The 21553-nt window shown below is 52.6% G+C and overlaps 1 protein-coding gene across 1 annotated transcript; it reads left to right on the plus strand.

Annotated features, from left to right (window-relative positions):
* The first annotated feature begins 437 nt into the window (after window positions 1–437).
* KIF23 (kinesin family member 23) lies at window positions 438–20709 on the plus strand. Its single transcript, XM_041418739.1, has 24 exons — window positions 438–448; window positions 736–799; window positions 1623–1751; window positions 2711–2816; window positions 3860–3996; window positions 4757–4866; window positions 5988–6158; window positions 7188–7229; window positions 8091–8203; window positions 8457–8578; window positions 8975–9077; window positions 9369–9448; window positions 9534–9653; window positions 10092–10195; window positions 10232–10251; window positions 11031–11192; window positions 11424–11581; window positions 11833–12006; window positions 12563–12742; window positions 17981–18211; window positions 18880–18962; window positions 19288–19369; window positions 19613–19683; window positions 20487–20709. The coding sequence occupies exons 1-24, from the start codon at window positions 438–440 to the stop codon at window positions 20500–20502; spliced, it is 2589 nt and encodes an 862-aa protein (XP_041274673.1). The 3' UTR covers window positions 20503–20709.
* Window positions 20710–21553: the final 844 nt, after the last annotated feature.

The raw sequence follows: 21553 nt of genomic DNA on the forward strand, positions 1-21553 counted from the left end.
AGGTTGGGAATTCACTCATTTTCCACAGATTGGGAATTCACTTGTTTCCATTGGGTTGGGAATTAATTCAGTTGGGTTGAGTGACTGATTTGCCTCCAGGCAGGCACACAGGGAAGCCATGGCCCTGCAAACGGTCTGCATTCCACCGGTTTTCCTGAAAGATTGGAATTAGGTGGATAAAAAGCGGGGGAAAAAAACCGGGATCTGCCGGAGCCGGGATTCGAACCCGCGGCCCTCTCCACCACCGCCACCAGCAGGAGGCGCCCGCGCCCCTTTCGGCGTCGCCATGGTGACGCGCCGTGCGCGGCGACGTCAGGCGGCGGCCGAGCGCGCTGATTGGCCGGATTTGAATCGCGGCGGGCGCGCGGCCGCCGCCCGGTGCCAGACCCGCGAGCGCGAGCCCCGGGCCCTGTCGCGACAGCGGCGGCACCCGCGACATGAAGGCGGCGTGAGTGGCTCCGCAGCCCCGGGCGGGCACGGGAGGGCTGGGGGGACCCTGGGGGGACCCCGGGGGGACCCTGGGGGGGCGGCGGGTCCGCGCGGGTCCGCCCTGCATGGCGCCCTCAGCTCCGTCCCGCTTCCTTCTCCATCCCGGCGCTCCCGTTGTCCCGGTGTTCCCGTTCTCCCGGTGTTCCCGTTCTCCCGGCGCTCCCCTCCCCGGCCCGCTCCTCCCGCCCGTCTCCCCGCTGGCGGTTCCCCGGCCGTTCCCGGTCCCCTCACGCTCTCTCCCCTCAGCAGGGCCAGGACGCCGCGGAGGCCGAGGAAAGGCACGAACCCCACGCAGAAGGACCCGGTGGGGGTGAGTGCCGCCATCGCCCCCGCCGAATTCCCGGCTTTATGGCCGGGCTCATCCCGAGCTCCCCGATTCCCACCCCGCCGAATTCCCGGCTTTACGGCCGGGCTCATCCCGAGCTCCCCGATTCCCACCCCGCGGAATTCCCGGTTTTACGGCCGGGCTCATCCCGAACTCCCCGATTCCCACCCCGCCGAATTCCCGGCTTTGTGGCCGGGCTCATCCCTAGCTCCCCGATTCCCACCCCGCCGAATTCCCGGGTTTATTGCCGGCTTCATTCCCGGGTTCATTCCCGGGTTTATTCCCGGGTTTATCCCGGTTCCCGCTCATTCCCACCTCTCACTCCGCGTTTATTCCTGGTTTATCCCGGTTTCGCACTCCCAGGTTCATTCCCAGGTTTATTCCCGGTTTATCCCTGTTTCCCTCATTCCCAGATTCATTCCCTGGTTTTCCCCCAGCCCAGCTGTACTGCCCGGTTTATTCCCGGTTCATTCCCGGTTTTTTCCCCCCTGCCCGGTCCATTCCCAGTTCATTCCCAGTTTTCCCCACTCCCAGGTGTACTGCCGGGTCCGTTCCCGGTCCATTCCCGGTTCATTCCCGGTTTTCCCCCCTCCCAGGTGTACGTTCCAGGTTCATTCCCGGCTCATTCCCGGTCCATTCCCTGTTCATTCCCGGTTTCCCCTCCCAGGTGTACTGCCCGGTCCGTTCCCGGTCTGTTCCCGGTCCATTCCCGGTTTCCCCCTCCCAGGTGTACTGCCCGGTCCATTCCCGGTCCATTCCCGGTCCATTCCCGGTCCGTTCCCGGTCCATTCCCGGTTTCCCCTCCCAGGTGTACTGCCGTGTGCGGCCGCTCAGCCGGGCGGACCAGGAATGCTGCATCGAGGTCATCAGCGGCACCACGGTGCAGCTCCACCCTCCCGAGGGCTACCGCGTGTTCCGGAATGGCGAGTACCGCGAGGTAACGGAATTCCTGCCTGGAATTCGCCTGGAATTCCTGCCCAGTCCCTGGAAGTGTCCCTGCAGCAGCCTGGCTCAGCGGGAGGCGTCCCTGCCCTTGGCAGTGGGGTTGGCTTTAAGGTCCCTTCCCACCCAAAGTTCTGGAATTCCATGAATTCCATCCAGCTCCAGCTCTCCAAGCTTTCCCATGGTTTGTGGCACTTGCAGAGTGCAAAATCCGAAGGTTTTCCACCCAAAAACCCATCTAGGACAAAAAAAAAATAAAAAAAATCACTTCCTGATCCATCAAATAGATGGGAAGGACCTTAAAGCTCATCCCATTCCATGGGAATCCACCATCCCTGATTGATCCAGCCTGGCCTTGGACATTCCACAGCTTCTCCAGGTGGGAATCTTAGCTTGGATGTGGAATATTTTGTTGCCGATTTCAGCTGGAAAATTCCTATGGGAAGGGAATTAAGGGGTTTTTGAAGGTTTAAATAAAACAGGCAAAGCTTAATTAATGGAATTTTAATTTAGTTAAATGAGGTTTTGTTCAGAAATTTGGAATTTAGGCATTTCCCTAAGGAAGAGTTTTGGTGGAAAAATGGCCATCAAAAATTAAAATATTTTAAAAATTTTATTTAAATAACTGATTTAAAAAATAAAAGCAGTTTCAAATTTAGGATTATTTAAATTGCAAAATTCATTGAAATAATTCATTAAGAAAATAAAGCCAGCTTGAAATTCAAGCCTGAAAACTGAGGCTGGACTGGAAAAAGACCCCAAATAAACAAAATTCCATGAGGGAACAGCTCCACTTTGGCCACGGTGGGTGTTCCTTTGCTTGGATTCTGGGGGGAGCTGCAAGGAAATTCCAGCTTTTAGCTGTCCTTTGGGAATTCTCTGCTCCATGGGGTCCCTCTGGCCACTCCAGGCCGTGGGGCTGGAATTCCAGGGTGGTTTTCCCTCTCCTGGCAGACCCAGTATTCCTTCAAGGAGGTGTTTGGCACGCTGGTGGTGCAGAAGGAGCTCTTTGACGTGGTGGCCAAACCGCTGGTGGAGGATCTGATCCGGGGCAAGAACGGTGAGCAGAGCTCCTCTCCTCTGTCCCCATTCCCAGGATTTCAGTGCTCCTGAGGCCTGCTTGGAATTGTGGCTCAGCTCCTCACACCACACCCCTGGAAGCTCTTTCTGGAATGGGAATCCTGGGGTGGTTTGGGTGGGAATGGATGATCCCGTGCCTCTGAGGTTTGGTTGGGATGGTGGCTCAGCTCCTCACACAAAATGGGACTTAATGGGATTCTCTTGGGCTTTTCCCTTGAAGAAATGAAGGAAAAATTGGAAAAAAACCTTGGCAAATATTTAATTAATTAGGTAATTGTATCCCACTGAAATTCCCAATCTGTTCCTGCTGTTCTAACAAGAGACTTCAGCTTGGAATTCCCTTGGAAGCTCTTTCTTCTTCAGGAGTAGGAATTGGGTGGGAATGGGTGATCCACTGCTCCCAAGGTTTGTTTGGAATTGTGGCTCCTCACACCATACCCCTGGAAGCTCTTTCTGAAGTTGGAATCCTGGGATGGTTTGGGTGGGAATGGGTGATCCCATGCCATGGAAGTGTCATTGGAGCAGCCTGGCTTAGCAGGAGGTGTCCCTGTCTTTGGCAAAGGGATTGGCTTTAAGGTCCCTTCCCTCCCAAAGTGTTCTGGAATTCCATGAGTGATGCATCCAGATCCTTCTCCCTGCTCTCCCAAGTTTTCCCATGGTTTGTGGGAGTTGCAAATTGCGAAATCAACATTTTGGGCTTTTAGCAAAACGCATTTTCAACTCCCAAAAAAGCAACAAATGGCAAAAAATCATCACTTCCTAAACCATCAAATCTATGGGAAAGGCATTGAAGCTCATCCCTTTCCATGGGCAGGGAAACCTTCCAGTATCCCAGGGTGCTCCAAGCCCCATCCAGTCTGGAACATCCCAGGGCTGGTTTGTGTCTCTTGGAGAGGATGAAGGATATTCCCAGCTGTGACCATCAGCCAGAGCCACCAGCACCTCGGATGGTGTGCAATATTGGAGGTGGGGTGGTTTTTATTCCCAATCCCATCGATTTCTCCCTTTTCCCTGCATTCCCAGGTCTGCTGTTCACCTACGGAGTGACGGGCAGTGGGAAGACCCACACCATGACAGGATCCCCTGGGGATGGGGGGCTCCTGCCCCGCTGCCTGGCCATGATCTTCAACAGCATCGGCCCCTTCCAGGCCAAGAGATTCGTGAGTGCCTCCCCACAGCCCCAAATCCATGGATTTCTGCTCCAAACCTGCCACTGGAGGGCTTGGAAGAGGGGAAAAACCCCCACGCCAGGGTCCTCGTTCCAAAAGGCTTTGAATTTCTGGGAATGCTTTTAAAGCATTCCGTGGTTTGGTGCTCATTGCCCGAGCCCGTCCTAGGAAAAATCTGTTAAAAACACATGGGAAGGAATCCAGCCAGGAATATTTCAGTACTGATGGCCAAGGTGTTTTCCCCTTGCTCGTTAGGATGAGGGATTAATAAGCATATCTTTAATTAATTAAGCAGTTGTACCCCACTGAAATTCCCAGTGTATTCCTGCCGTTCTAACGGGTGATTTCATCATGGAGGAAGCCATTCTGTGGCTCTTTTTTTCCCTGGAAACAGTGGAAAACACTGGTTTGGTGCTCCATATTTCCATATTATTCCACTTCATTTCAGTAATTCCCATAAAACCAAAAATTAATTGTCTCCTCATGAAACTAGGGATATTTTTCCAGAGGCATGCACTCATGGTGCCTAAAATATACTGAAATAATCCTGGAATTCTCATCCTTGGGAGCTTTTCTAAAACATTATTTTGCAAATTATTTCTCTCAGATCTTGCTGGGTTGAGTGCCAATGAGGGGCATGGTATTAATAAATTAATACCAGCCTAGTCAGACTAATTAATTAACCAAATAATGCTTTGTTGGCCGCTACCTGGATGTTGGAATTGTCTGAAATTCCTGGTTTTTCCCTCAGGTTTTCAAGCTGGATGACAAGAACGGGGTGGATGTTCAGACTGAGGTGGAGGCTCTGCTGGAACGCCAGAGGAGAGAGGCCCTGCCCACCCCAAAAACTCCAGCTGGGAAGTGAGTGACTCTGGGAATAGCAGATGGAATTTATTCCCTAGAAATGGGGTTTAACTTCTCTCAGGCTCTTCCCTTGAAGAAATGAAGGAAAAAAATGGGAAAAAAAAGCGCAAATATTTAATTAATGAGGTAATTGTATCCCACTGGAATTCCCAATCTATTCCTGCTGTTCTAACAAGAGATTTCAGCTTGGAGGAAGCCATTCCATACTTTTTTTTCCTGAGTTTTTTGCCTTCCCCCCAGAATTTCAAAGAGATCTTCAAGTTGGTATGGTTGGTCCCATGAGCAGGGTCATTAATAATAATAATTAGTAAAATGCTAATGGGAAGTGAGGGTGTTCCATGTGGTTTGAGCAGCTCTGTAGATGACAAGTCCTAGACTCAGCCTATTTTTGTACCTGTTAATCCGGGATTAAAACCCCGGGAGCTGAAGAGTCCAGCTCTGTGAAGCCTCGCCGGCCAAATCCGCTGAAGTTCAGTTTGGAGAGATTTCCACTGAACCACGGAATTCCCTCAGCTGGAACATGGAATTCCAGCTGTGGAAGTCCCTCAGCTGGATTGTGGAGTTTCCACCATGGATGTTCCTCAGATGGATCATGGAATTCCAACCATGGCGATTCCTCAGATGGATCATGGAATTTGAATTTCCAGCTGTGGAAATTCCTGAGTTGGACCATTGAATTCCAGCCGTGGAATTCCCTCAGTTGGATCATGAGATTCCAGACGTTGGAATTTCCTTAGTTGTATCATGGAATTTCCAGCCATGGAATTCCCTCATGTGGATCATGGATTTCCCCCAGCTGGATCATGGAATTCCAACTGTGGAATTCCCTCAGTTGGATCATGGAATTCCAACCATGGAATTCCCTCAGTTGGTTCATGGAATTCCAGCCATGGAATTCCTCTCAGTTGGATCATGGAATTCCCCTCAGTTGGATCATGGAATTCCCCTCAGCGGGATCATGGAATTCCCCTCAGCTGGATCATGGAATTCCGACTCCCGGCCCTGCACAGGCCCCCCCCAGTGATGGGAATTTTCCTGAATATTGCCCGTTTTCCCACCCAACCCTTCTGAGCCGTTCCGGCCGCCGGGAATTCCATCCCCAATCCCTGTTTGGGCAGGAGGCAGCTGGATCCCGAGTTTGCCGACATGATCGACGTGCGGGAGCGGTGCCGGGCGGAGGAGGTGGACGAGGACAACGTCTACGGCGTCTTCGTGTCCTACATCGAGATCTACAACAACTACATCTACGACCTGCTGGAGGAGGCTCCCTGCGACTCCATCAAACCCAAGTGAGTTGGGAAATCCGGGATTTGGGAATCGGCGCCGAGCCGCTGGAAGAGGTTTGGGACGAGAGGAGCGGCCGCGGGGTCTCTGCGTCCTGTTCCGACAGCCACCGTGTGCTGTGAGCCCACCAAACCCAAGGGAGTTTGGGAATTCCCGTATTCCCACTCCTGGGAGGCTTTTGTAGGATCTCCACCCTGGGTTTTTTGGTTCTGACCTTCGGGAGCTTAGCTCACAATTCCTGGGAATCGGTGTTAAACGCGCGTGGAAAGGGTTCCAGCCGGGAATGTTTCAGTACTGATGGCCAAGGTGCTCCCTTCTTCATTAGGCTGGGTGATTAGCAAGCAAATATTTAATTAATTAGGCGATTCTATCCCACTTAAATTCCCAGTCTATTCTAACAGGTGATTTCAACTTGGAACGAGACATTCCATAGCTTTTTTTCCCTGGAAACAGTGGAAAACACTGGTTTGGTGCTCCATATTTCCACATTATTCCACTTTGGCATCAGTAATTCCCATAACATCAGAAATCAGGGATATTTTTTAGGGATATTTTTTCCAAAGCTGTGCGTTTGTGATGCCTAAAATCAGTAGGAAAAGTCTGCAAATTCCACTTGGAATCCATGGATTGAAATTCCAGCTCCAAAAATCATTAAAGGAGCCCCTCAGTCCTGTATTAATTAAGGAGTGGTTGATTAACAAAAACTAATGAGGGCCAAGCAAACTGGGAGCTGTCTCCAGGGTCTTCATTCCAGAAAGCTTTGAATCTCTGGGAATGCTTTAAAACCATTCAGTGTTTAAACACTGAATGGTTTTAAAGCATTTTTAAAATAAAATGGTATTTTTAAACACTAAAATTTTAATTAAAATTTTAAACATTAAAATAAAATTTAAAAAAAACAAATAAAAGGCGTTTATTCCCAAAGCCCATCCTAAAAAAAATATCTGGGATTATTTCTCCCTCTGGAAGCTGCAGCGTGGAAAGATTTGAGGCAGAAATCAAGGATTTAATGTTTTTCCCCATTTTTTTGGTAGGTGGAACAATTGCAACACTCCTGTGAGAAATGGAGACTTTGTGTATGTGTCCAATGTCTTATTCCCAATATTCCAGCGCTGTTTTCCCTGAGTAGAAGCAGAAAATTCCCTGCCTTTCTTTGCTTTCCTAGGAAATCTAGGATGCTCTCCTTGCTTCTGTGTGCTTGTAGAAAAGCAATAGCTGCCACCAAAGCAATTAATTGCAATTAAATAGCTGCTAATTAGAGCAGTAGCTGGAGTGTCACTAATCCTGGCTGTGTGTCCGTGTCCTGTATTCCCTCTTCCATCTTTTAGGTGGATTTTTGACCTTTTCCCTCCAAATTTTTGACCTTTTCCCTCCAAATTTTTGACCTTTTCCCTCCAAATTTTTGACCTTTTCCCTCCAAATTTTTGACCTTTTCCCCTCAGAATTTTCACCTTTTCCCCCTGGATTTTGACCTTTTCCCCTCTGACTTGTGACATTTTTCCTTCCAAATTCTGTGTTTTCCTTAGGAATTTTGTCCATTTCCCCTCAGCATTTTTGGCCTTTTCCCCCTGAATTTTGACCTTTTCCTCTCAGCCCTGTGACATTTTCCCTCCAAATTCTGATTTTTTTCCCTCTGAATTTTGTCAGTTTTCCCTTAGAATTTTTGACCTTTTCTCCTCAGAACTTCGATCTTTACCCTCAGAATTTTTGGACATTTTCCTCTCAGAATTTTTGTACATTTTTCCCTCAGACTTGTGACATTTTCCCCACACATTCTGAATTTTTTCCCTCTGATTTTTGACCTTTTCCTGCTGAATTTTGCCTTCCAAGAAAAATCTGCATGGCAATTTGCAGAGAATGTGCAAATTACACAGAGAATTCCCCTCTAATGGGATTTTTTTTTTTGGATTTTTTCCCTCTCTCTCACTATCCCAAAGACCTCCCCAGTCCAAAATCCTTCGGGAAGACCAGAACCACAACATGTACGTGACGGGCTGCACCGAAGTGGAGGTCAAATCCACAGAGGAAGCTTTTGAAGTCTTTTGGAGAGGTAAAAATCTTGGAATTCAGGGCTGATCCCACATCCCAGCACCTTAAACATCATCCACGAGCAAGGAAATTCCGCTGGATCAGCCCCGTCCTTGGGATGGAGCATCCACAGCTTCTCTGGGCATTTAGGGCCTCCCCATTCCCAGCCCTTCCCAACATCCCACAGCTGTGAAACCCCTCACACCCTGATGCTGGAGGGGGTGGGAACTGTGGGAAAGCAGCAGGATTTTTGGGAATTTGGGCTGTCCGAGCAGGGCAGAAGAAGCGGCGCATCGCCAACACGCAGCTGAACCGGGAATCCAGCCGCTCCCACTCCGTGTTCATCATCAAACTGGCACAGGCTCCTCTGGATGCTGATGGGGACAACGTGCTCCAGGTGAGTTCTGGAGAATTCCAGGAGAATTTCGGGAGAGTTTTACGGAATTTACCTTGGAAACAGCTCCCGTGCCTCAAGTTTGGAGGTGACAGAGCTAATCATAAAGTTCGGTGTTAAAACAGAGGGTGAAGCTGCTGATTCCTTGGGTTTTCACCTTTTCCTCTGTTTGGGAATCTAAAATTTTGGGAATTGGAATGATCCAACAGCTTTCAATCCATGACCCAAGGCAGAAGGGGTCTGCCAAGCTTCCCAAAAAAAGCTGTGCTGCTGTCTGGGCTGTACCAACCCCTCTGAGCTCGTATCCAACACGTTCTCTGGAAGTGGGGTTTGGGATGAGGTGTCCCCCAGCCCTTCAGGGGGAATCTGGAGGGATCCAGGATTTCTTCTGTATCCCAGGAAAAGGAGCAGATCACCCTGAGCCAGCTGTCCCTGGTGGATCTGGCAGGAAGTGAGAGAACCAACAGGACCAAAGCCGAGGGGAACAGGCTGCGGGAGGCAGGTAGGAGCCCCCTGGAGCACCCTGCTAATTAACCCTGCTAATTAAACTCCTGCTAATCCTGTCTCCTAGGGAGGAATCCCAGGAATTCTTGAAGTGCTCTGTTAGGATCAGTTAGGATTTGATGACCTCGAATCTTCCCACAAGTTTGCAGCGGCACTTCTGCCACTTCAGTTAATTAGAGCAATTATTAACAAATATCGTTAATTAGGCAGTTTATTCTTCTGACTAATCTGGGAACGTGATCCAAGGGCTGCTCGTGGAGGTTTTTTTCCTTGTGTTTGCTTTTTTTAGGGAATATCAACCAGTCATTGATGACATTGAGGACGTGCATCGAGGTTCTGCGGGAAAACCAATTGTACGGAACAAACAAGGTGGGCAGCCCTTCCCTGATTATCCTTGGATTTCATCACCTGGATAAGGAAAACTCACGGAATTTTCCCTGGCCTTCATTCCCAGATGGTTCCATACAGAGATTCCAAACTGACTCATCTCTTCAAGAACTATTTTGATGGAGAAGGGAAAGTTCGGATGATCGTGTGTGTGAATCCCAAGGCTGAGGACTATGAGGAAAGCCTGGTAAATTCCCTTTTTCCATTCTCTCCTGCTCTTTTTTTCCTGTTTTTCCCTGGATTCTTGTACTCCAAGAAATATGAGAAATTATAATTGTTGTTTGAGCCCTTCAGTTATAACTTTGTGGGATAAATCTGCTCTCCAAGTCTTGTTTTTCCTGCTCGTATTACACCTGCTCCTTGCTTGGAAAGTGGGTAAAGTTTTCCTTCATCACAGAATTCCATGGAGCCATATTAGGGTGTTTAATCCCTCCTATTCCAAGAATCCCAGCTGTCTCTGCCCAAGCTTTTCTGGCACCTTTCTGGAGGTTTCTGGAAGATCCCAAAGCTGGCAACTCCTCGCGCTTTCAGCCGGATAATTCCTCCTTTCCCACTTCAGTGACCCAGCACCTCTCCCAATCCCAGCTCCGGGTGCTCCTGGTGGTTTTTCCCTGTTTTCTTGCAGCAAGTGATGCGTTTTGCAGAGATGACCCAGGAGGTGGAGGTGGCCAGGCCCCTGGACAGGCCCCTGTGCGGGCTGACGCCGGGCCGGCGCCTCCGGAACCAGGCGTTCCGGGAGGAGCTGTCCCGAAAGCTGGAGCTCAGGGGCGGCCCCGTGGGAGCAGGTGAGGGCTGGAACGGGGAATTCCTCTCTGGGAATGTTCACCTGGGAAAGGGGAAGGATTCAGGGAAAATTTAGACAGCCTTCCAGTGCCTTAAGGGGCTTGGGAAGGGATTGGGATAAGGCATGGAGGGACAGCACACAGGGAATGGCTTCAAATTGGGAAATGGGAAATTTGGGTGGGATATTGGGAAGGAGTTCCAGGCTGGGAGGGTGGGGAGGGGCTGGAATGGAATTCCCAGAGAAGCTGTGGCTGCCCCTGGATCCCTGGAAGTGTCCAAGGCCAGGTTGGAATGTGGGACAGTGGGAGGTGTCCCTGCCCATGGAACAGGATCACTTTAAGGTCCTTTCCAACCTAAACCATTCCATGATTCCAGCAGAGTTTTCTGTTAGGAATTAAAGGCTGGGAATTAAATTTTAAACCAATCCCTCTGAGCCTGTGCCAGGCTGAACCTCAGTGCCTGGGGAGCTGCTGCCCTTCCCTCTGCAGTGTCCCTGTGGAGGTTTCCAAGGAATTCCACGGGATTGGGATGAATCCATGGTCCCAATATTGCAGCTCCTGGCAGGAAATTGTGCCAAGGAAATTGTGGGATGTTCCTGAATGTTCAGGACCTGCTTTTAGTAAAACAAGAAATCAAGGATGTCACATTTAACCCTTTCCCATCCCTCACCGCTTTGGAAACCCATAGCTCCCATCAATCATTCCCAGTTTTCCACGATTCTGCCCCTTGCCCATTGGAATTTTCCCACCCTGCTAACGGATTTTCCACCCTGCAGGACCAGAGGAGCCATCTGCTGCTGAGCTGTTCTTCCAGAGCTTCCCTCCCCTGCCTTCCTGCGAGCTCTTGGACATCAACGACGACCAAACGCTCCCAAAACTGATCGAGGCCCTGGAGCAGCGCCACAAAATGAGGCAGATGCTGGCAGAGGAATTTGCCAAAAACGGTAGGAATTTGCCCCAAATTGGAACATCAGGGCAAAACTCAAATTTGGTGCCCTTATTAATCCTCAAAGGATCCCCCTTGCCTCATCTTTTTTTGTTTAGATTTACTGTTTCAGCCATTTTTTGAGGAATTTTAGGCTTTAAATTTGTTGGGAGAAACAGAGGTTTGGATGTTCTGGGGATAAGGGAAGTAGATTAAAGATAAAATATAAAATATCCGAATTCTCTTCCAGTTCTTGCCTTTAAAACAATGCTGCAAGAATTTGACTCCAGTGTTGCATCCAAGGAAAATTATATCCAAGGAAAACTGGCTGAGAAGGAGAAAACCATAACGGGGCAGAGGACGGAGCTGGAAAGGCTGGAGAAGAAAATTAAAACCTTGGAATACAAGGTCAGTTGGGTCATTTTGGAGCATAATTCCCATTTTTTTTTAATCACTTGGCAAATTCCTTGCCATCAGGAATAAAAATTTTGGGGGGAACTTTTACTGAAAATTTATTGTCTTTTTTTATGAGATGAGGCTTTTAAAACAGCAAAACAAGCGATTTAGAATTGAAAATTGAGATTTCCTGGGAAACACAAGCAGGAACTCCTGGATTAGAAGGTTGTGTTCCCACCCAAGCCTTTCCTCTCTTCCTGCAGATCGAGATTTTGGAGAAGACGGCCACGATTTACGAGGAGGACAAGAGGAACCTGCAGCAGGAGCTGGAGAGCAAGAGCCAGAAGCTGCAGCGGCAGGCGTCGGACAAGAGGAGGCTGGAGGCCAGGCTGCAGGGAATGGTGGCTGAGACCTCCCTCAAGTGGGAGAAGGAATGTGTGAGTGCAGGAATGGGGGGAAAAGCAGGATCAGGTTATGAGGAATTTGGGGATTTGGGGCGCTCTTAAGGAGCGGGTTTGGTGTTTGTGGGAATTCCGCGTTGGAAATTCTTCTTTGGCCTTGCGGAGGTTCTTGGGTAGCTCTGCTGTGGATGGGGAAGGGAAAAGGGGAAAGGGAAGGAAATGGAAAGGAAGAAAAGGAATGGGGAGGGAATGGAAAGGAAAAGGATTTAAAGCAATGGAAAGAAGGAAAGGAAAGGGGGAGGTCAGGCTCCGTTCCCAGGGAACAAGGGCAGGAGGAGAGGGAACAGCCTCAGGCTGGGCCAGGGCAGGCTCAGGTTGGACACTGGGAAGATTCCCTCATGGAAATGGTTGTAGACATTGGAACTGCAAGGGGGAGGTTTGGAATCCCCATCCCTGCAGGTATCCAAGGAACTCCTGGATGTGGCACTCGGGGCTCCAGGCTGGGTTCAGTCCCAGCTTGGCCTCCCTGATCCTGGCGTGTTTTCCAGCCTCGGCAATTCCCTGTTTTCCACTGCTTTCCCTGTCCCTGCAGGAGCGGCGGGTGGCAGCCAAGCAGCTGGAGATGCAGAACAAGCTGTGGGTGAAGGACGAGAAGCTGAAGCAGCTCAAGGCCATCGTCACCGAGCCCAGAGCCGAGAGGCCGGAGAGGCCATCCCGGGAAAGGGAGCGGGAAAAGGCTCTCCCGAGATCCGTGTCTCCTTCCCCTGCCCCCGTGAGTCACTCCCAAACCTGCTGCATTTAGGAAACTGTGTTTTTAGGGATGAAGTGCAGGGGTTTTAGTCATTAGGGGCCTCCAAGCGCACAGCTGGAGGAGCTTGCTTTGAGTTCCTTGTCTGCTGTTTGTTCTTCATCCATTCTCCCACGTCCTGATATCCTTAGGAATGGGAAATCCCTGGGTTTTTCTATCCCTGTATGCTTGGAGTCTCCTGTGTCTCACTGCTCTCTCCCTTCTTCCCAGAGCTGAGGTTTGAGCCCCGAGTTGGAGCAGCTTGAATTCCTTTTCTTCTGTTTGTTCTTCATCCATTTCCCACCTCCTGATGTCCATAGGAACGGGAAATCCCTGGATCTGTCTCTCCCTGTGTCTCACTGATGTTTCCCTTCTTCCCAGAGCTGTGGTGTCCCTGCTGAAGTTTGAGCCCCGAGTTGGAGCACCTTGAATGCCTTGTCTTGTCTCTGTTCATTGTTTATCCATTCTCCCACCTCCTAATATCCATAGGAACAGGAAATCCCTGGATCTGTCTGTCCCTGCATGGCATCCCTGTTTGACTGCACGACGCCTCCTCACTGATGTTTCCCTTCTCCCCAGAGCTGTGGTGACCCCCCTGAGCCTGGGGACAAAGTTGGAGCAGCTTGAATTCCCTGTGTCCTGTTCACTCTTCATCCATTCTCCCACACCCTGATATCCATAGGAACTGGAAGTCCCTGGATTTTTCTATCCCTGTTGGATGCCTCCTGTGTCTCCCTGCTCTCTTCCTTCTTCCCAGAGCTGTGATGTCCCTGCTGAAGTTTGAGCCCTGAGCTGGAGCACCTTGAATTCCCCGTTTCCTGTTTGTTCTTCATCCATTCTCCCACCTGCTGATACCCACAGGAACGGGAAATCCCTGGATTTGTCTGTCCCTGTTTGCTTGGAGTCTCCTGTGTCTCACTGCTGTCTCCCTTCTCCCCAGAGCTGTGGTGACCCCGCTGAGCTCGGGGACAGCCGGGTGGCCCCGCAGGTGCCCAGGCGCTCCAACTCTTGCAGCAGCATCTCTGTGGCCTCCTGCGTGCTGGAGTGGGAGCAGAGGGGCCCTTCCTGCGAGCCAGCCAGCATTCCCAAGTCCAGGAATAAAGCGGGAGCGGAGCCGGGCTCAGCCTGGCCCAGCCCTGCCAGGAGGAGAGGGATGTGCTGGAGCCGAGCGCTGGAGGTGCCCAGGGATAGAGAGGAGCTAGAGCAGGAAGAGGATCCGTGCTGCAGGGTTAGTCCTGGCCTAGTGGGGCTGAGCTCAGCTTAAACGTTCTCTGACCCTGAGCCCGGCTTAAAGGTTCTCTGACCCTGAGCCCGGCTTAAGGGTTCTCTGACCCTGAGCCCGGCTTAAAGGTTCTCTGACCCTGAGCCTGGCTTAAGGGTTCTCTGACCCTGAGCCCGCCTAACGTAGAGTAGAGCTGTCCCTAATGTGTCCCGCTGGTCCCAGACTGAGCCTGGCTGCTCTCGCCGCCCTCTTGGTGTTTGGAGCTTCCTTGGAAGTTGAGAATTCCCGCTTTTAGGGAGCTCTGAGGTGGCCACACTCTGCTCTAGCTGTAGGTGTCCTCATGTTTTCCCTGGTGTTTCCCTTTTCCCTGGTGTTTCCCTTTCCTGGTGTTTCCCTTTTCCTTTCCCTGTGTCTCCCTTTCCCTGTCCCTCGTGTCTCCTCCAATCCCTCCTGCAATTTCCCAGCTTCCAAGGTGTTTCTAGGAGCTTGTCTTGCCTGGAAACATCCCTTGGACAAACCTCTTGTGTGGCTCAGCTTTAACTCTCTTCCCTAATTCCCATTAAACTGGGAATACTGATTCCATGGATTATTTGGCTCCTTGAGGGCTCAGTCCAAGAGCACTTTAGGAAAATAGAGGGGGACAATCCCTTCCTTTGTCTCCTCCTTCCTAGGTGTGGAATGCAACAGGTTGGACAAAAATTCCCAAGAAATAGGACTTGACATGGAATATTCCGTTCATAATTCGATCTCCAAAAACCAGGAATTGGCCTGGAACATTCCATGGATAATTCAATGCTAAGCCCATGGTGGTGCCTTCAGGATTCAATCCAAGAGCACTTTAGGAAAACAGAGCAGGACAATCCCTTGGCTGTGGATTTGGAAATTTGGGAGGAGCATTCCCAAACTTGAGGAGACTTAATGGAATGTGGCAGATTGGACAACACTGGGATAAAATTTCCATTACATAGGAATTGGCTGGAATGTCCCACCGATAATTCAATGCCAAGCTCTTTGTGGTGCCCTCAGGATCCAACCCAAGGACCAAACTTTTGTCTTTCCCACACACCCATCCCATCCATTCCCTGTGCCCATTCATTCCCAGTGCCCATTCCCTGTTCCCATTCCCCGTTCTCATTCCCTGTTCCCATCATTCCCAGAGGGCTCTGGCGGTGCCGCTGCGGCCGCGGCGTTCCCGCAGTGCCAGTGAGCGTGGGGTGGATCACTGGCCCACATCCCTGCCATTCCCACTGCCCATTCCCTGTTCCCATTCCCCGTTCTCATTCCCTGTTCCCATCATTCCCAGAGCGCTCTGGCGGTGCCGCTGCAGCGTTCCCGCAGTGCCGGCGAGCGCTGGGTGGATCCCTGTTCCCATTCCCCGTTCCCGTTCTCATTCCCTGTTCCCATCGTTCCCAGAGCGCTCCGGCGGTGCCGCTGCGGCCGCGGCGTTCCCGCAACGCCGGCGAGTGCTGGGTGGATCCCCGTTCCCATTCCCCGTTCCCATTCCCGTTCCCATTCCCCGTTCCCATTCCCGTTCCCATTCCCCGTTCCCATTCCCGTTCCCATTCCCCGTTCCCATTCCCGTTCCCATTCCCCGTTCCCATTCCCGTTCCCATTCCCCGTTCCCATTCCCGTTCCCATTCCCCGTTCCCATTCCCCGTGCCCATTCCCGCTCTCCCACCATTCCCAGAGCGCTCGGGCAGTGCCGCTGCGGCCGCGGCGTTCCCGCAGTGCCAGCAAGCGTCTGGGTGGATCCCCGTTCCCATTCCCCATTCTCATTCCCTGTTCCCATCATTCCCAGAGCGCTCCGGCGGTGCCGCTGCGGCTGCGGCGTTCTCGCAGCGCCGGCGAGCGCTGGGTGGATCCCCGTTCCCATTCCCCATTCTCATTCCCACTCTCCCATCATTCCCAGAGCGCTCCGGCGGTGCCGCTGCGGCCGCGGCGTTCCCGCAGCGCCGGCAAGCGCTGGGTGGATCCCTGTTCTCTTTCCCCATTCCCATTCCCCATTCCCATTCCCCGTTCTCATTCCCACTCTCCCATCATTCCCAGAGCGCTCCGGCGGTGCCGCTGCGGCCGCGGCGTTCCCGCAGTGCCGGCAAGCGCTGGGTGGATCCCCGTTCCCATTCCCCGTTCCCATTCCCCATTCCTGTTCCTGTTCCCCGTTCCCATTCCCTGTTCTCATTCCCACTCTCCCATCATTCCCAGAGCGCTCCGGCGGTGCCGCTGCGGCCGCGGCGTTCCCGCAGTGCCGGCAAGCGCTGGGTGGATCCCCGTTCCCATTCCCCGTTCTCTTTCCCCGTTCTCTTTCCCCGTTCCCATTCCCCGTTCTCTTTCCCCGTTCCCATTCCCCGTTCTCATTCCCCGTTCCCATTCCCTGTTCCCGTTCCCGTTCTCATTCCCCATTCTCATTCCCCGTTCCCATTCCCCGTTCTCATTCCCTGTTCCCATCATTCCCAGAGCGCTCTGGCGGTGCCGCTGCAGCGTTCCCGCAGTGCCGGCGAGCGCTGGGTGGATCCCTGTTCCCATTCCCCGTTCCCGTTCTCATTCCCTGTTCCCATCGTTCCCAGAGCGCTCCGGCGGCGCCGCTGCGGCCGCGGCGTTCCCGCAGCGCCGGCGAGCGCTGGGTGGATCCCCGTTCCCATTCCCCGTTCCCATTCCCCGTTCCCATTCCCCATTCCCATTCCCCATTCTCATTCCCACTCTCCCATCGTTCCCAGAGCGCTCCGGCGGTGCCGCTGTGGCCGCGGCGTTCCCGCAGCGCCGGTGAGCGCTGGGTGGATCCCTATTCCCATTCCCCGTTCCCGTTCCCATTCCCCATTCCCATTCCCCATTCTCATTCCCACTCTCCCATCGTTCCCAGAGCGCTCCGGCGGCGCCGCTGCGGCCGCGGCGTTCCCGCAGCGCCGGTGAGCGCTGGGTGGATCCCTATTCCCATTCCCCGTTCCCGTTCCCATTCCCCATTCCCATTCCCCGTTCTCATTCCCACTCTCCCATCGTTCCCAGAGCGCTCCGGCGGCGCCGCTGCGGCCGCGGCGTTCCCGCAGCGCCGGCGAGCGCTGGGTGGATCCCCATTCCCCATTCCCGTTCCCTGTTCCCATTCCCATTTCCCATTCCCCATTCTCATTCCCTGTTCCCATCATTCCCAGAGGGCTCTGGCGGTGCCGCTGCGGCCGCGGCGTTCCCGCAGCGCCGGCGAGCGCTGGGTGGATCCCCGTTCCCATTCCCCGTTCCCCGTTCCCATTCCCATTTCCCATTCCCCATTCTCATTCCCTGTTCCCATCATTCCCAGAGCGCTCCGGCGGTGCCGCTGCGGCTGCGGCGTTCCCGCAGTGCCGGCAAGCGCTGGGTGGATCCCCGTTCCCATTCCCCGTTCCCCGTTCCCATTCCCATTTCCCATTCCCCATTCTCATTCCCTGTTCCCATCATTCCCAGAGCGCTCCGGCGGTGCCGCTGCGGCTGCGGCGTTCCCGCAGTGCCGGCAAGCGCTGGGTGGATCCCCGTTCCCATTCCCCGTTCCCCGTTCCCATTCCCATTTCCCATTCCCCATTCTCATTCCCTGTTCCCATCATTCCCAGAGCGCTCCGGCGGTGCCGCTGCGGCTGCGGCGTTCCCGCAGTGCCGGCAAGCGCTGGGTGGATCCCCGTTCCCATTCCCCGTTCCCCGTTCCCATTCCCATTTCCCATTCCCCATTCTCATTCCCTGTTCCCATCATTCCCAGAGCGCTCCGGCGGTGCCGCTGCGGCTGCGGCGTTCCCGCAGTGCCGGCAAGCGCTGGGTGGATCCCCGTTCCCATTCCCCGTTCCCCGTTCCCATTCCCATTTCCCATTCCCCATTCTCATTCCCTGTTCCCATCATTCCCAGAGCGCTCCGGCGGTGCCGCTGCGGCCGCGGCGTTCCCGCAGCGCCGGCGAGCGCTGGGTGGATCCCCATTCCCCATTCCCGTTCCCTGTTCCCATTCCCATTTCCCATTCCCCATTCTCATTCCCTGTTCCCATCATTCCCAGAGCGCTCCGGTGGCGCCGCTGCGGCCGCGGCGTTCCCGCAGCGCCGGCGAGCGCTGGGTGGATCACCGGCCGCCGTCCCACGTGCCCACGGAGACGCTGCTGCAGCCGCGCGTGCCCAGGGCCATCACGGTGGAGGCGCCCAGCGAGCGCGCCCTGGCCCGGTGCGACCGCTACCTGCTGACCCACCAGGAGCTCGCCTCCGACGGGGAGATCCAGACCAAGCTCATCAAGGTGACCTCGGGAATCTTGGGAATGTTGCGTTGGAATCGCCGAAATTTCGTTGAAGTTACCCAAGGAATTCCTGGAGCTGGCGCTCGCTGCTCCGGGCTGTGGGCAAGGTTGAGATCCAGACAGGGCTCATCGAGGTGCCCTTGGGAATCTTGGGAATGTTATGGTAATTGCTGAAATTTCGTTAAAATTACCCAAGGAATTCCTGGATGTGGCACTCCGGGCTCCAGGCAAGGCTGAGATCCAGAGTGAGCTCATCAAAGTGACTTTGGGAATGGTGGGAATCTTGGGAATATTGTGTTGTAATTGCTGAAATTTAGTTTGGTGTTTTCACGGTGGGGTTCCGTGATTTGTGGGATCCCATGATTCACGGATCCCCTGATTCGTGGATCCCGTGGTCCATGAATCCCATGATTTGTGGGATTCCATGATTTGTGAATCCTGTGATTTATGGGATTCCATTATGTGTGTGGATCCCATGATTTTTGGGGTCCCTTGATCTGTAGATCCCATGATTTATGCATTTTCCTGTGGAAAAAAGGAACAATCCATTGTCAGTGAAGCGGGTGCAGCTTATTTGTGTCCATACCTCTTTAGGCTGGAATTCTGGGATGAATCCCAGTGTTGTTCCTGTCTGAATCCCGCTTTTCCTTGTCCTTTTCCCATTCCAGGGGGACGTGTTCAAGACCAGGGGTGGGGGCCAGGCCGTGCAGTTCACGGACATCGAGACCCTCAAACAGGAATCTCCCACCGGGTGAGTCCAGCCTCTGGAATCCTGGAATTCCCAAAATTCCAATCGTGGAACCTTTCATTTGAGCTTCTGGAATTGTGGAAGTCCCACGGTTCCAATGGTGGAACCTTTCATTTGAGCTTCTGGAATTGTGGAATTCCAGGTGTGTGCATGGAACTTTTTCCAGGCCGGATGATCCAATGGGAACATCCAACATGAAATCCCACAAACTTGGAGAAATTTCTGGATGCTGGAGCTGCTGGAACCAAGATTTATTAAGGAAGAATAAAGAGGTTTTCCAGTGAATTCCGTGAGGCTTGTGCTGTAATTCCACAAATTCCCGTTCCAGGCGGAAGCGCCGCTCGTCGCCTCCCAATCCCGACCCCGCCGGGGACGCCGTGGACTCGGAATGGACGGATGTGGAAACCAGGGTGAGCCGGGAATGTCACCCTGGATCCTGGAATTCTGGCCTGGGTTGGGTTGGGAGGGAACTTCAGCTCATCCCAACCCAGCCATTCCATGGGCATTTCCCGCTATCCCGGGCTGCTCCATCCAGCTCAGCCTTGGACATTCCAGGGTACTGGGGATCCAAACCTCTCTGGGATGAGGATTTGGGAATGCTGGGAGCTGGGAATGGTGGGAAGCAGCAGATCCTGACTTTGGTGTATTCCCAGTGTTCCGTGGCCGTGGAGATGAGGGCGGGATCGGCGCTGGGACCGGGATTCCAGCACCACGCCCAGCCCAAGTGAGTGCTCCTGGAATTCTTTCCCGTCGGCTCCAAACTTTGGGAATGCTTTCCCCCCTGGCTTTGCTGCCATTCCCACATCAGGTTTGCATTCCCCAGTGGAACATCAGGAATGGGAATGCCCTGGATTCCCTCTCCTGCCCCTTTAGCTTCTCGCTGACGTTATCCATTGGGAAATTCCAATTTCTTGGGATTGGGAAGTTCCAGTTTCTCAGGACTCCAGTTCCCTGTGGGAAGAGGGAATTGCGGTGGAATTCCTGCTAAAATTCCAACTGCATAATTATGGAACCACTAAGGAAGCCTGGAGAATTCCCTCTTTCCCAAGTTATTCATAAGGCATCCCTGGGAATTCCAGCTCCATGAGCAGTCCAAGGAAGTGCTCCTGGAATTCTTTCATGCCAACTTCCAAAATTCAGGAATGTTTTTTCCCCTCCAGCTTTGCTGACCTTTCCACTTTGGATTTTCATTCCTGGCTGGAATAGGGCTGGGAATGGCAGTGGGAATGCCCTGGATTCCCCCTCCTGCCCCTTTAACCTCTTGCTCATATTATCCATTGGGAAATTCCAATTCCCCGTGGGAAGAGGGAATTGAGGAATTGGAATCCAACTTTGTTTGCTGTTCCTGCTGCCTAAAAAATCCAAGGAAAACACCAGATTTTTTGGAGTTTCCTTGGAATAGATGTTGGATTTTTTAGGAGGTGTGTGGGAACTGGGAGTGCAAAAACCTGGGAATGGGGGGTTGGCTGCTCCCAAATTTCCTCTGGATGAATCCTGAAAGTTCTCTGTGGATCTTTCCCCTTGCAGGCGCAGGAAGCCCTGAACTTTTCCTGCTGGAATCCCGGATTTTCCCAGCCTGAGGAATGCTCTGCTGCCACTGCTCCTCAGGAACTGCTTTGTGCTCATTCCGGAGGCTTTTGGGGAAGCTGGGAAATGGTTCCGTTGGTGATCCCAAAGAGCTTCTGGATGGATCTGTCCTTTTCCATAGATTTAGGGAAATACAAAAGGTCCCTCTGGAATTCCAAATGGAGCTGGATCATTACAGTCTTCTCCCCGGGAGGCTTTTCCAGTGTTTTCCCAGTTTTTTTTTTATCCCAAATCCATCTTTTCTGGTCATTCCCCCTCTTTTGGGAGACGCTGCTATTCCGAGCTGCAGTCCAGCACTTTAAGGGTGTTTTTGGCCATTCCCGATTTTACTGGAAGCAGGAAAACCTTGGGAATACGGATTTCTTCTGGCAAGAATGAATTTGGAATATTTAAGTGTGCCATTGAGCTGTCAGAACATTCCAGAGTCACCCAAAACCCTGGGAGCAGTGGGAATTCACATCCCAGCTGCTTTGGGGTGCGAGGGAATTCTGGAATGTTTTCCATATGGGAATGGGGGGAAAAGGGGATTTCCTCACAGAAAGGGTGGGAATTGGATCTCAGCAATAAATAGTTTCAATAAATCCTTTTATTTCAAACCCTCTTCCTGGTTTTTAGGGAATTCCAAGGGGAGCAGCTTCCCTGGCTCTGCAGAAAGCCGGGATCTGAGGCGTTTTTTGGGATGGTAAATCCTGGGATCTGCTTGGATCCTGAGGTGGGCTTGGGACAATTTTACCCTCAGGTCTGCAAAGGGAATCTGGGGGTATTTGGGGCCATTCTGAGGGATTGCCTCGATCCAAGGGGTTCCAGCCCATGGAAAAGCTTCTCTTCCCAAGCTTTGGACTCCTCAAATCCCAGAACGGCTTGGATTGGGATTGGAAGGGATTTTAAAGCTCATCCCAAGGGCAGGGACAATTCCCACTATCCCAGGGTTCTCCAAGCTGGTTTTGGATATTCCAGGGATCCAGAGGCAGCCACAGCTGCTCTGGGAATTCCAGCCCAGCCAGGAA

The sequence above is a fragment of the Onychostruthus taczanowskii genome, unplaced genomic scaffold, assembly GCF_017590055.1.
Source record: "Onychostruthus taczanowskii isolate IOZ18803 unplaced genomic scaffold, ASM1759005v1 scaffold6, whole genome shotgun sequence".
Classification (NCBI taxonomy): Eukaryota; Metazoa; Chordata; class Aves; order Passeriformes; family Passeridae; genus Onychostruthus; species Onychostruthus taczanowskii.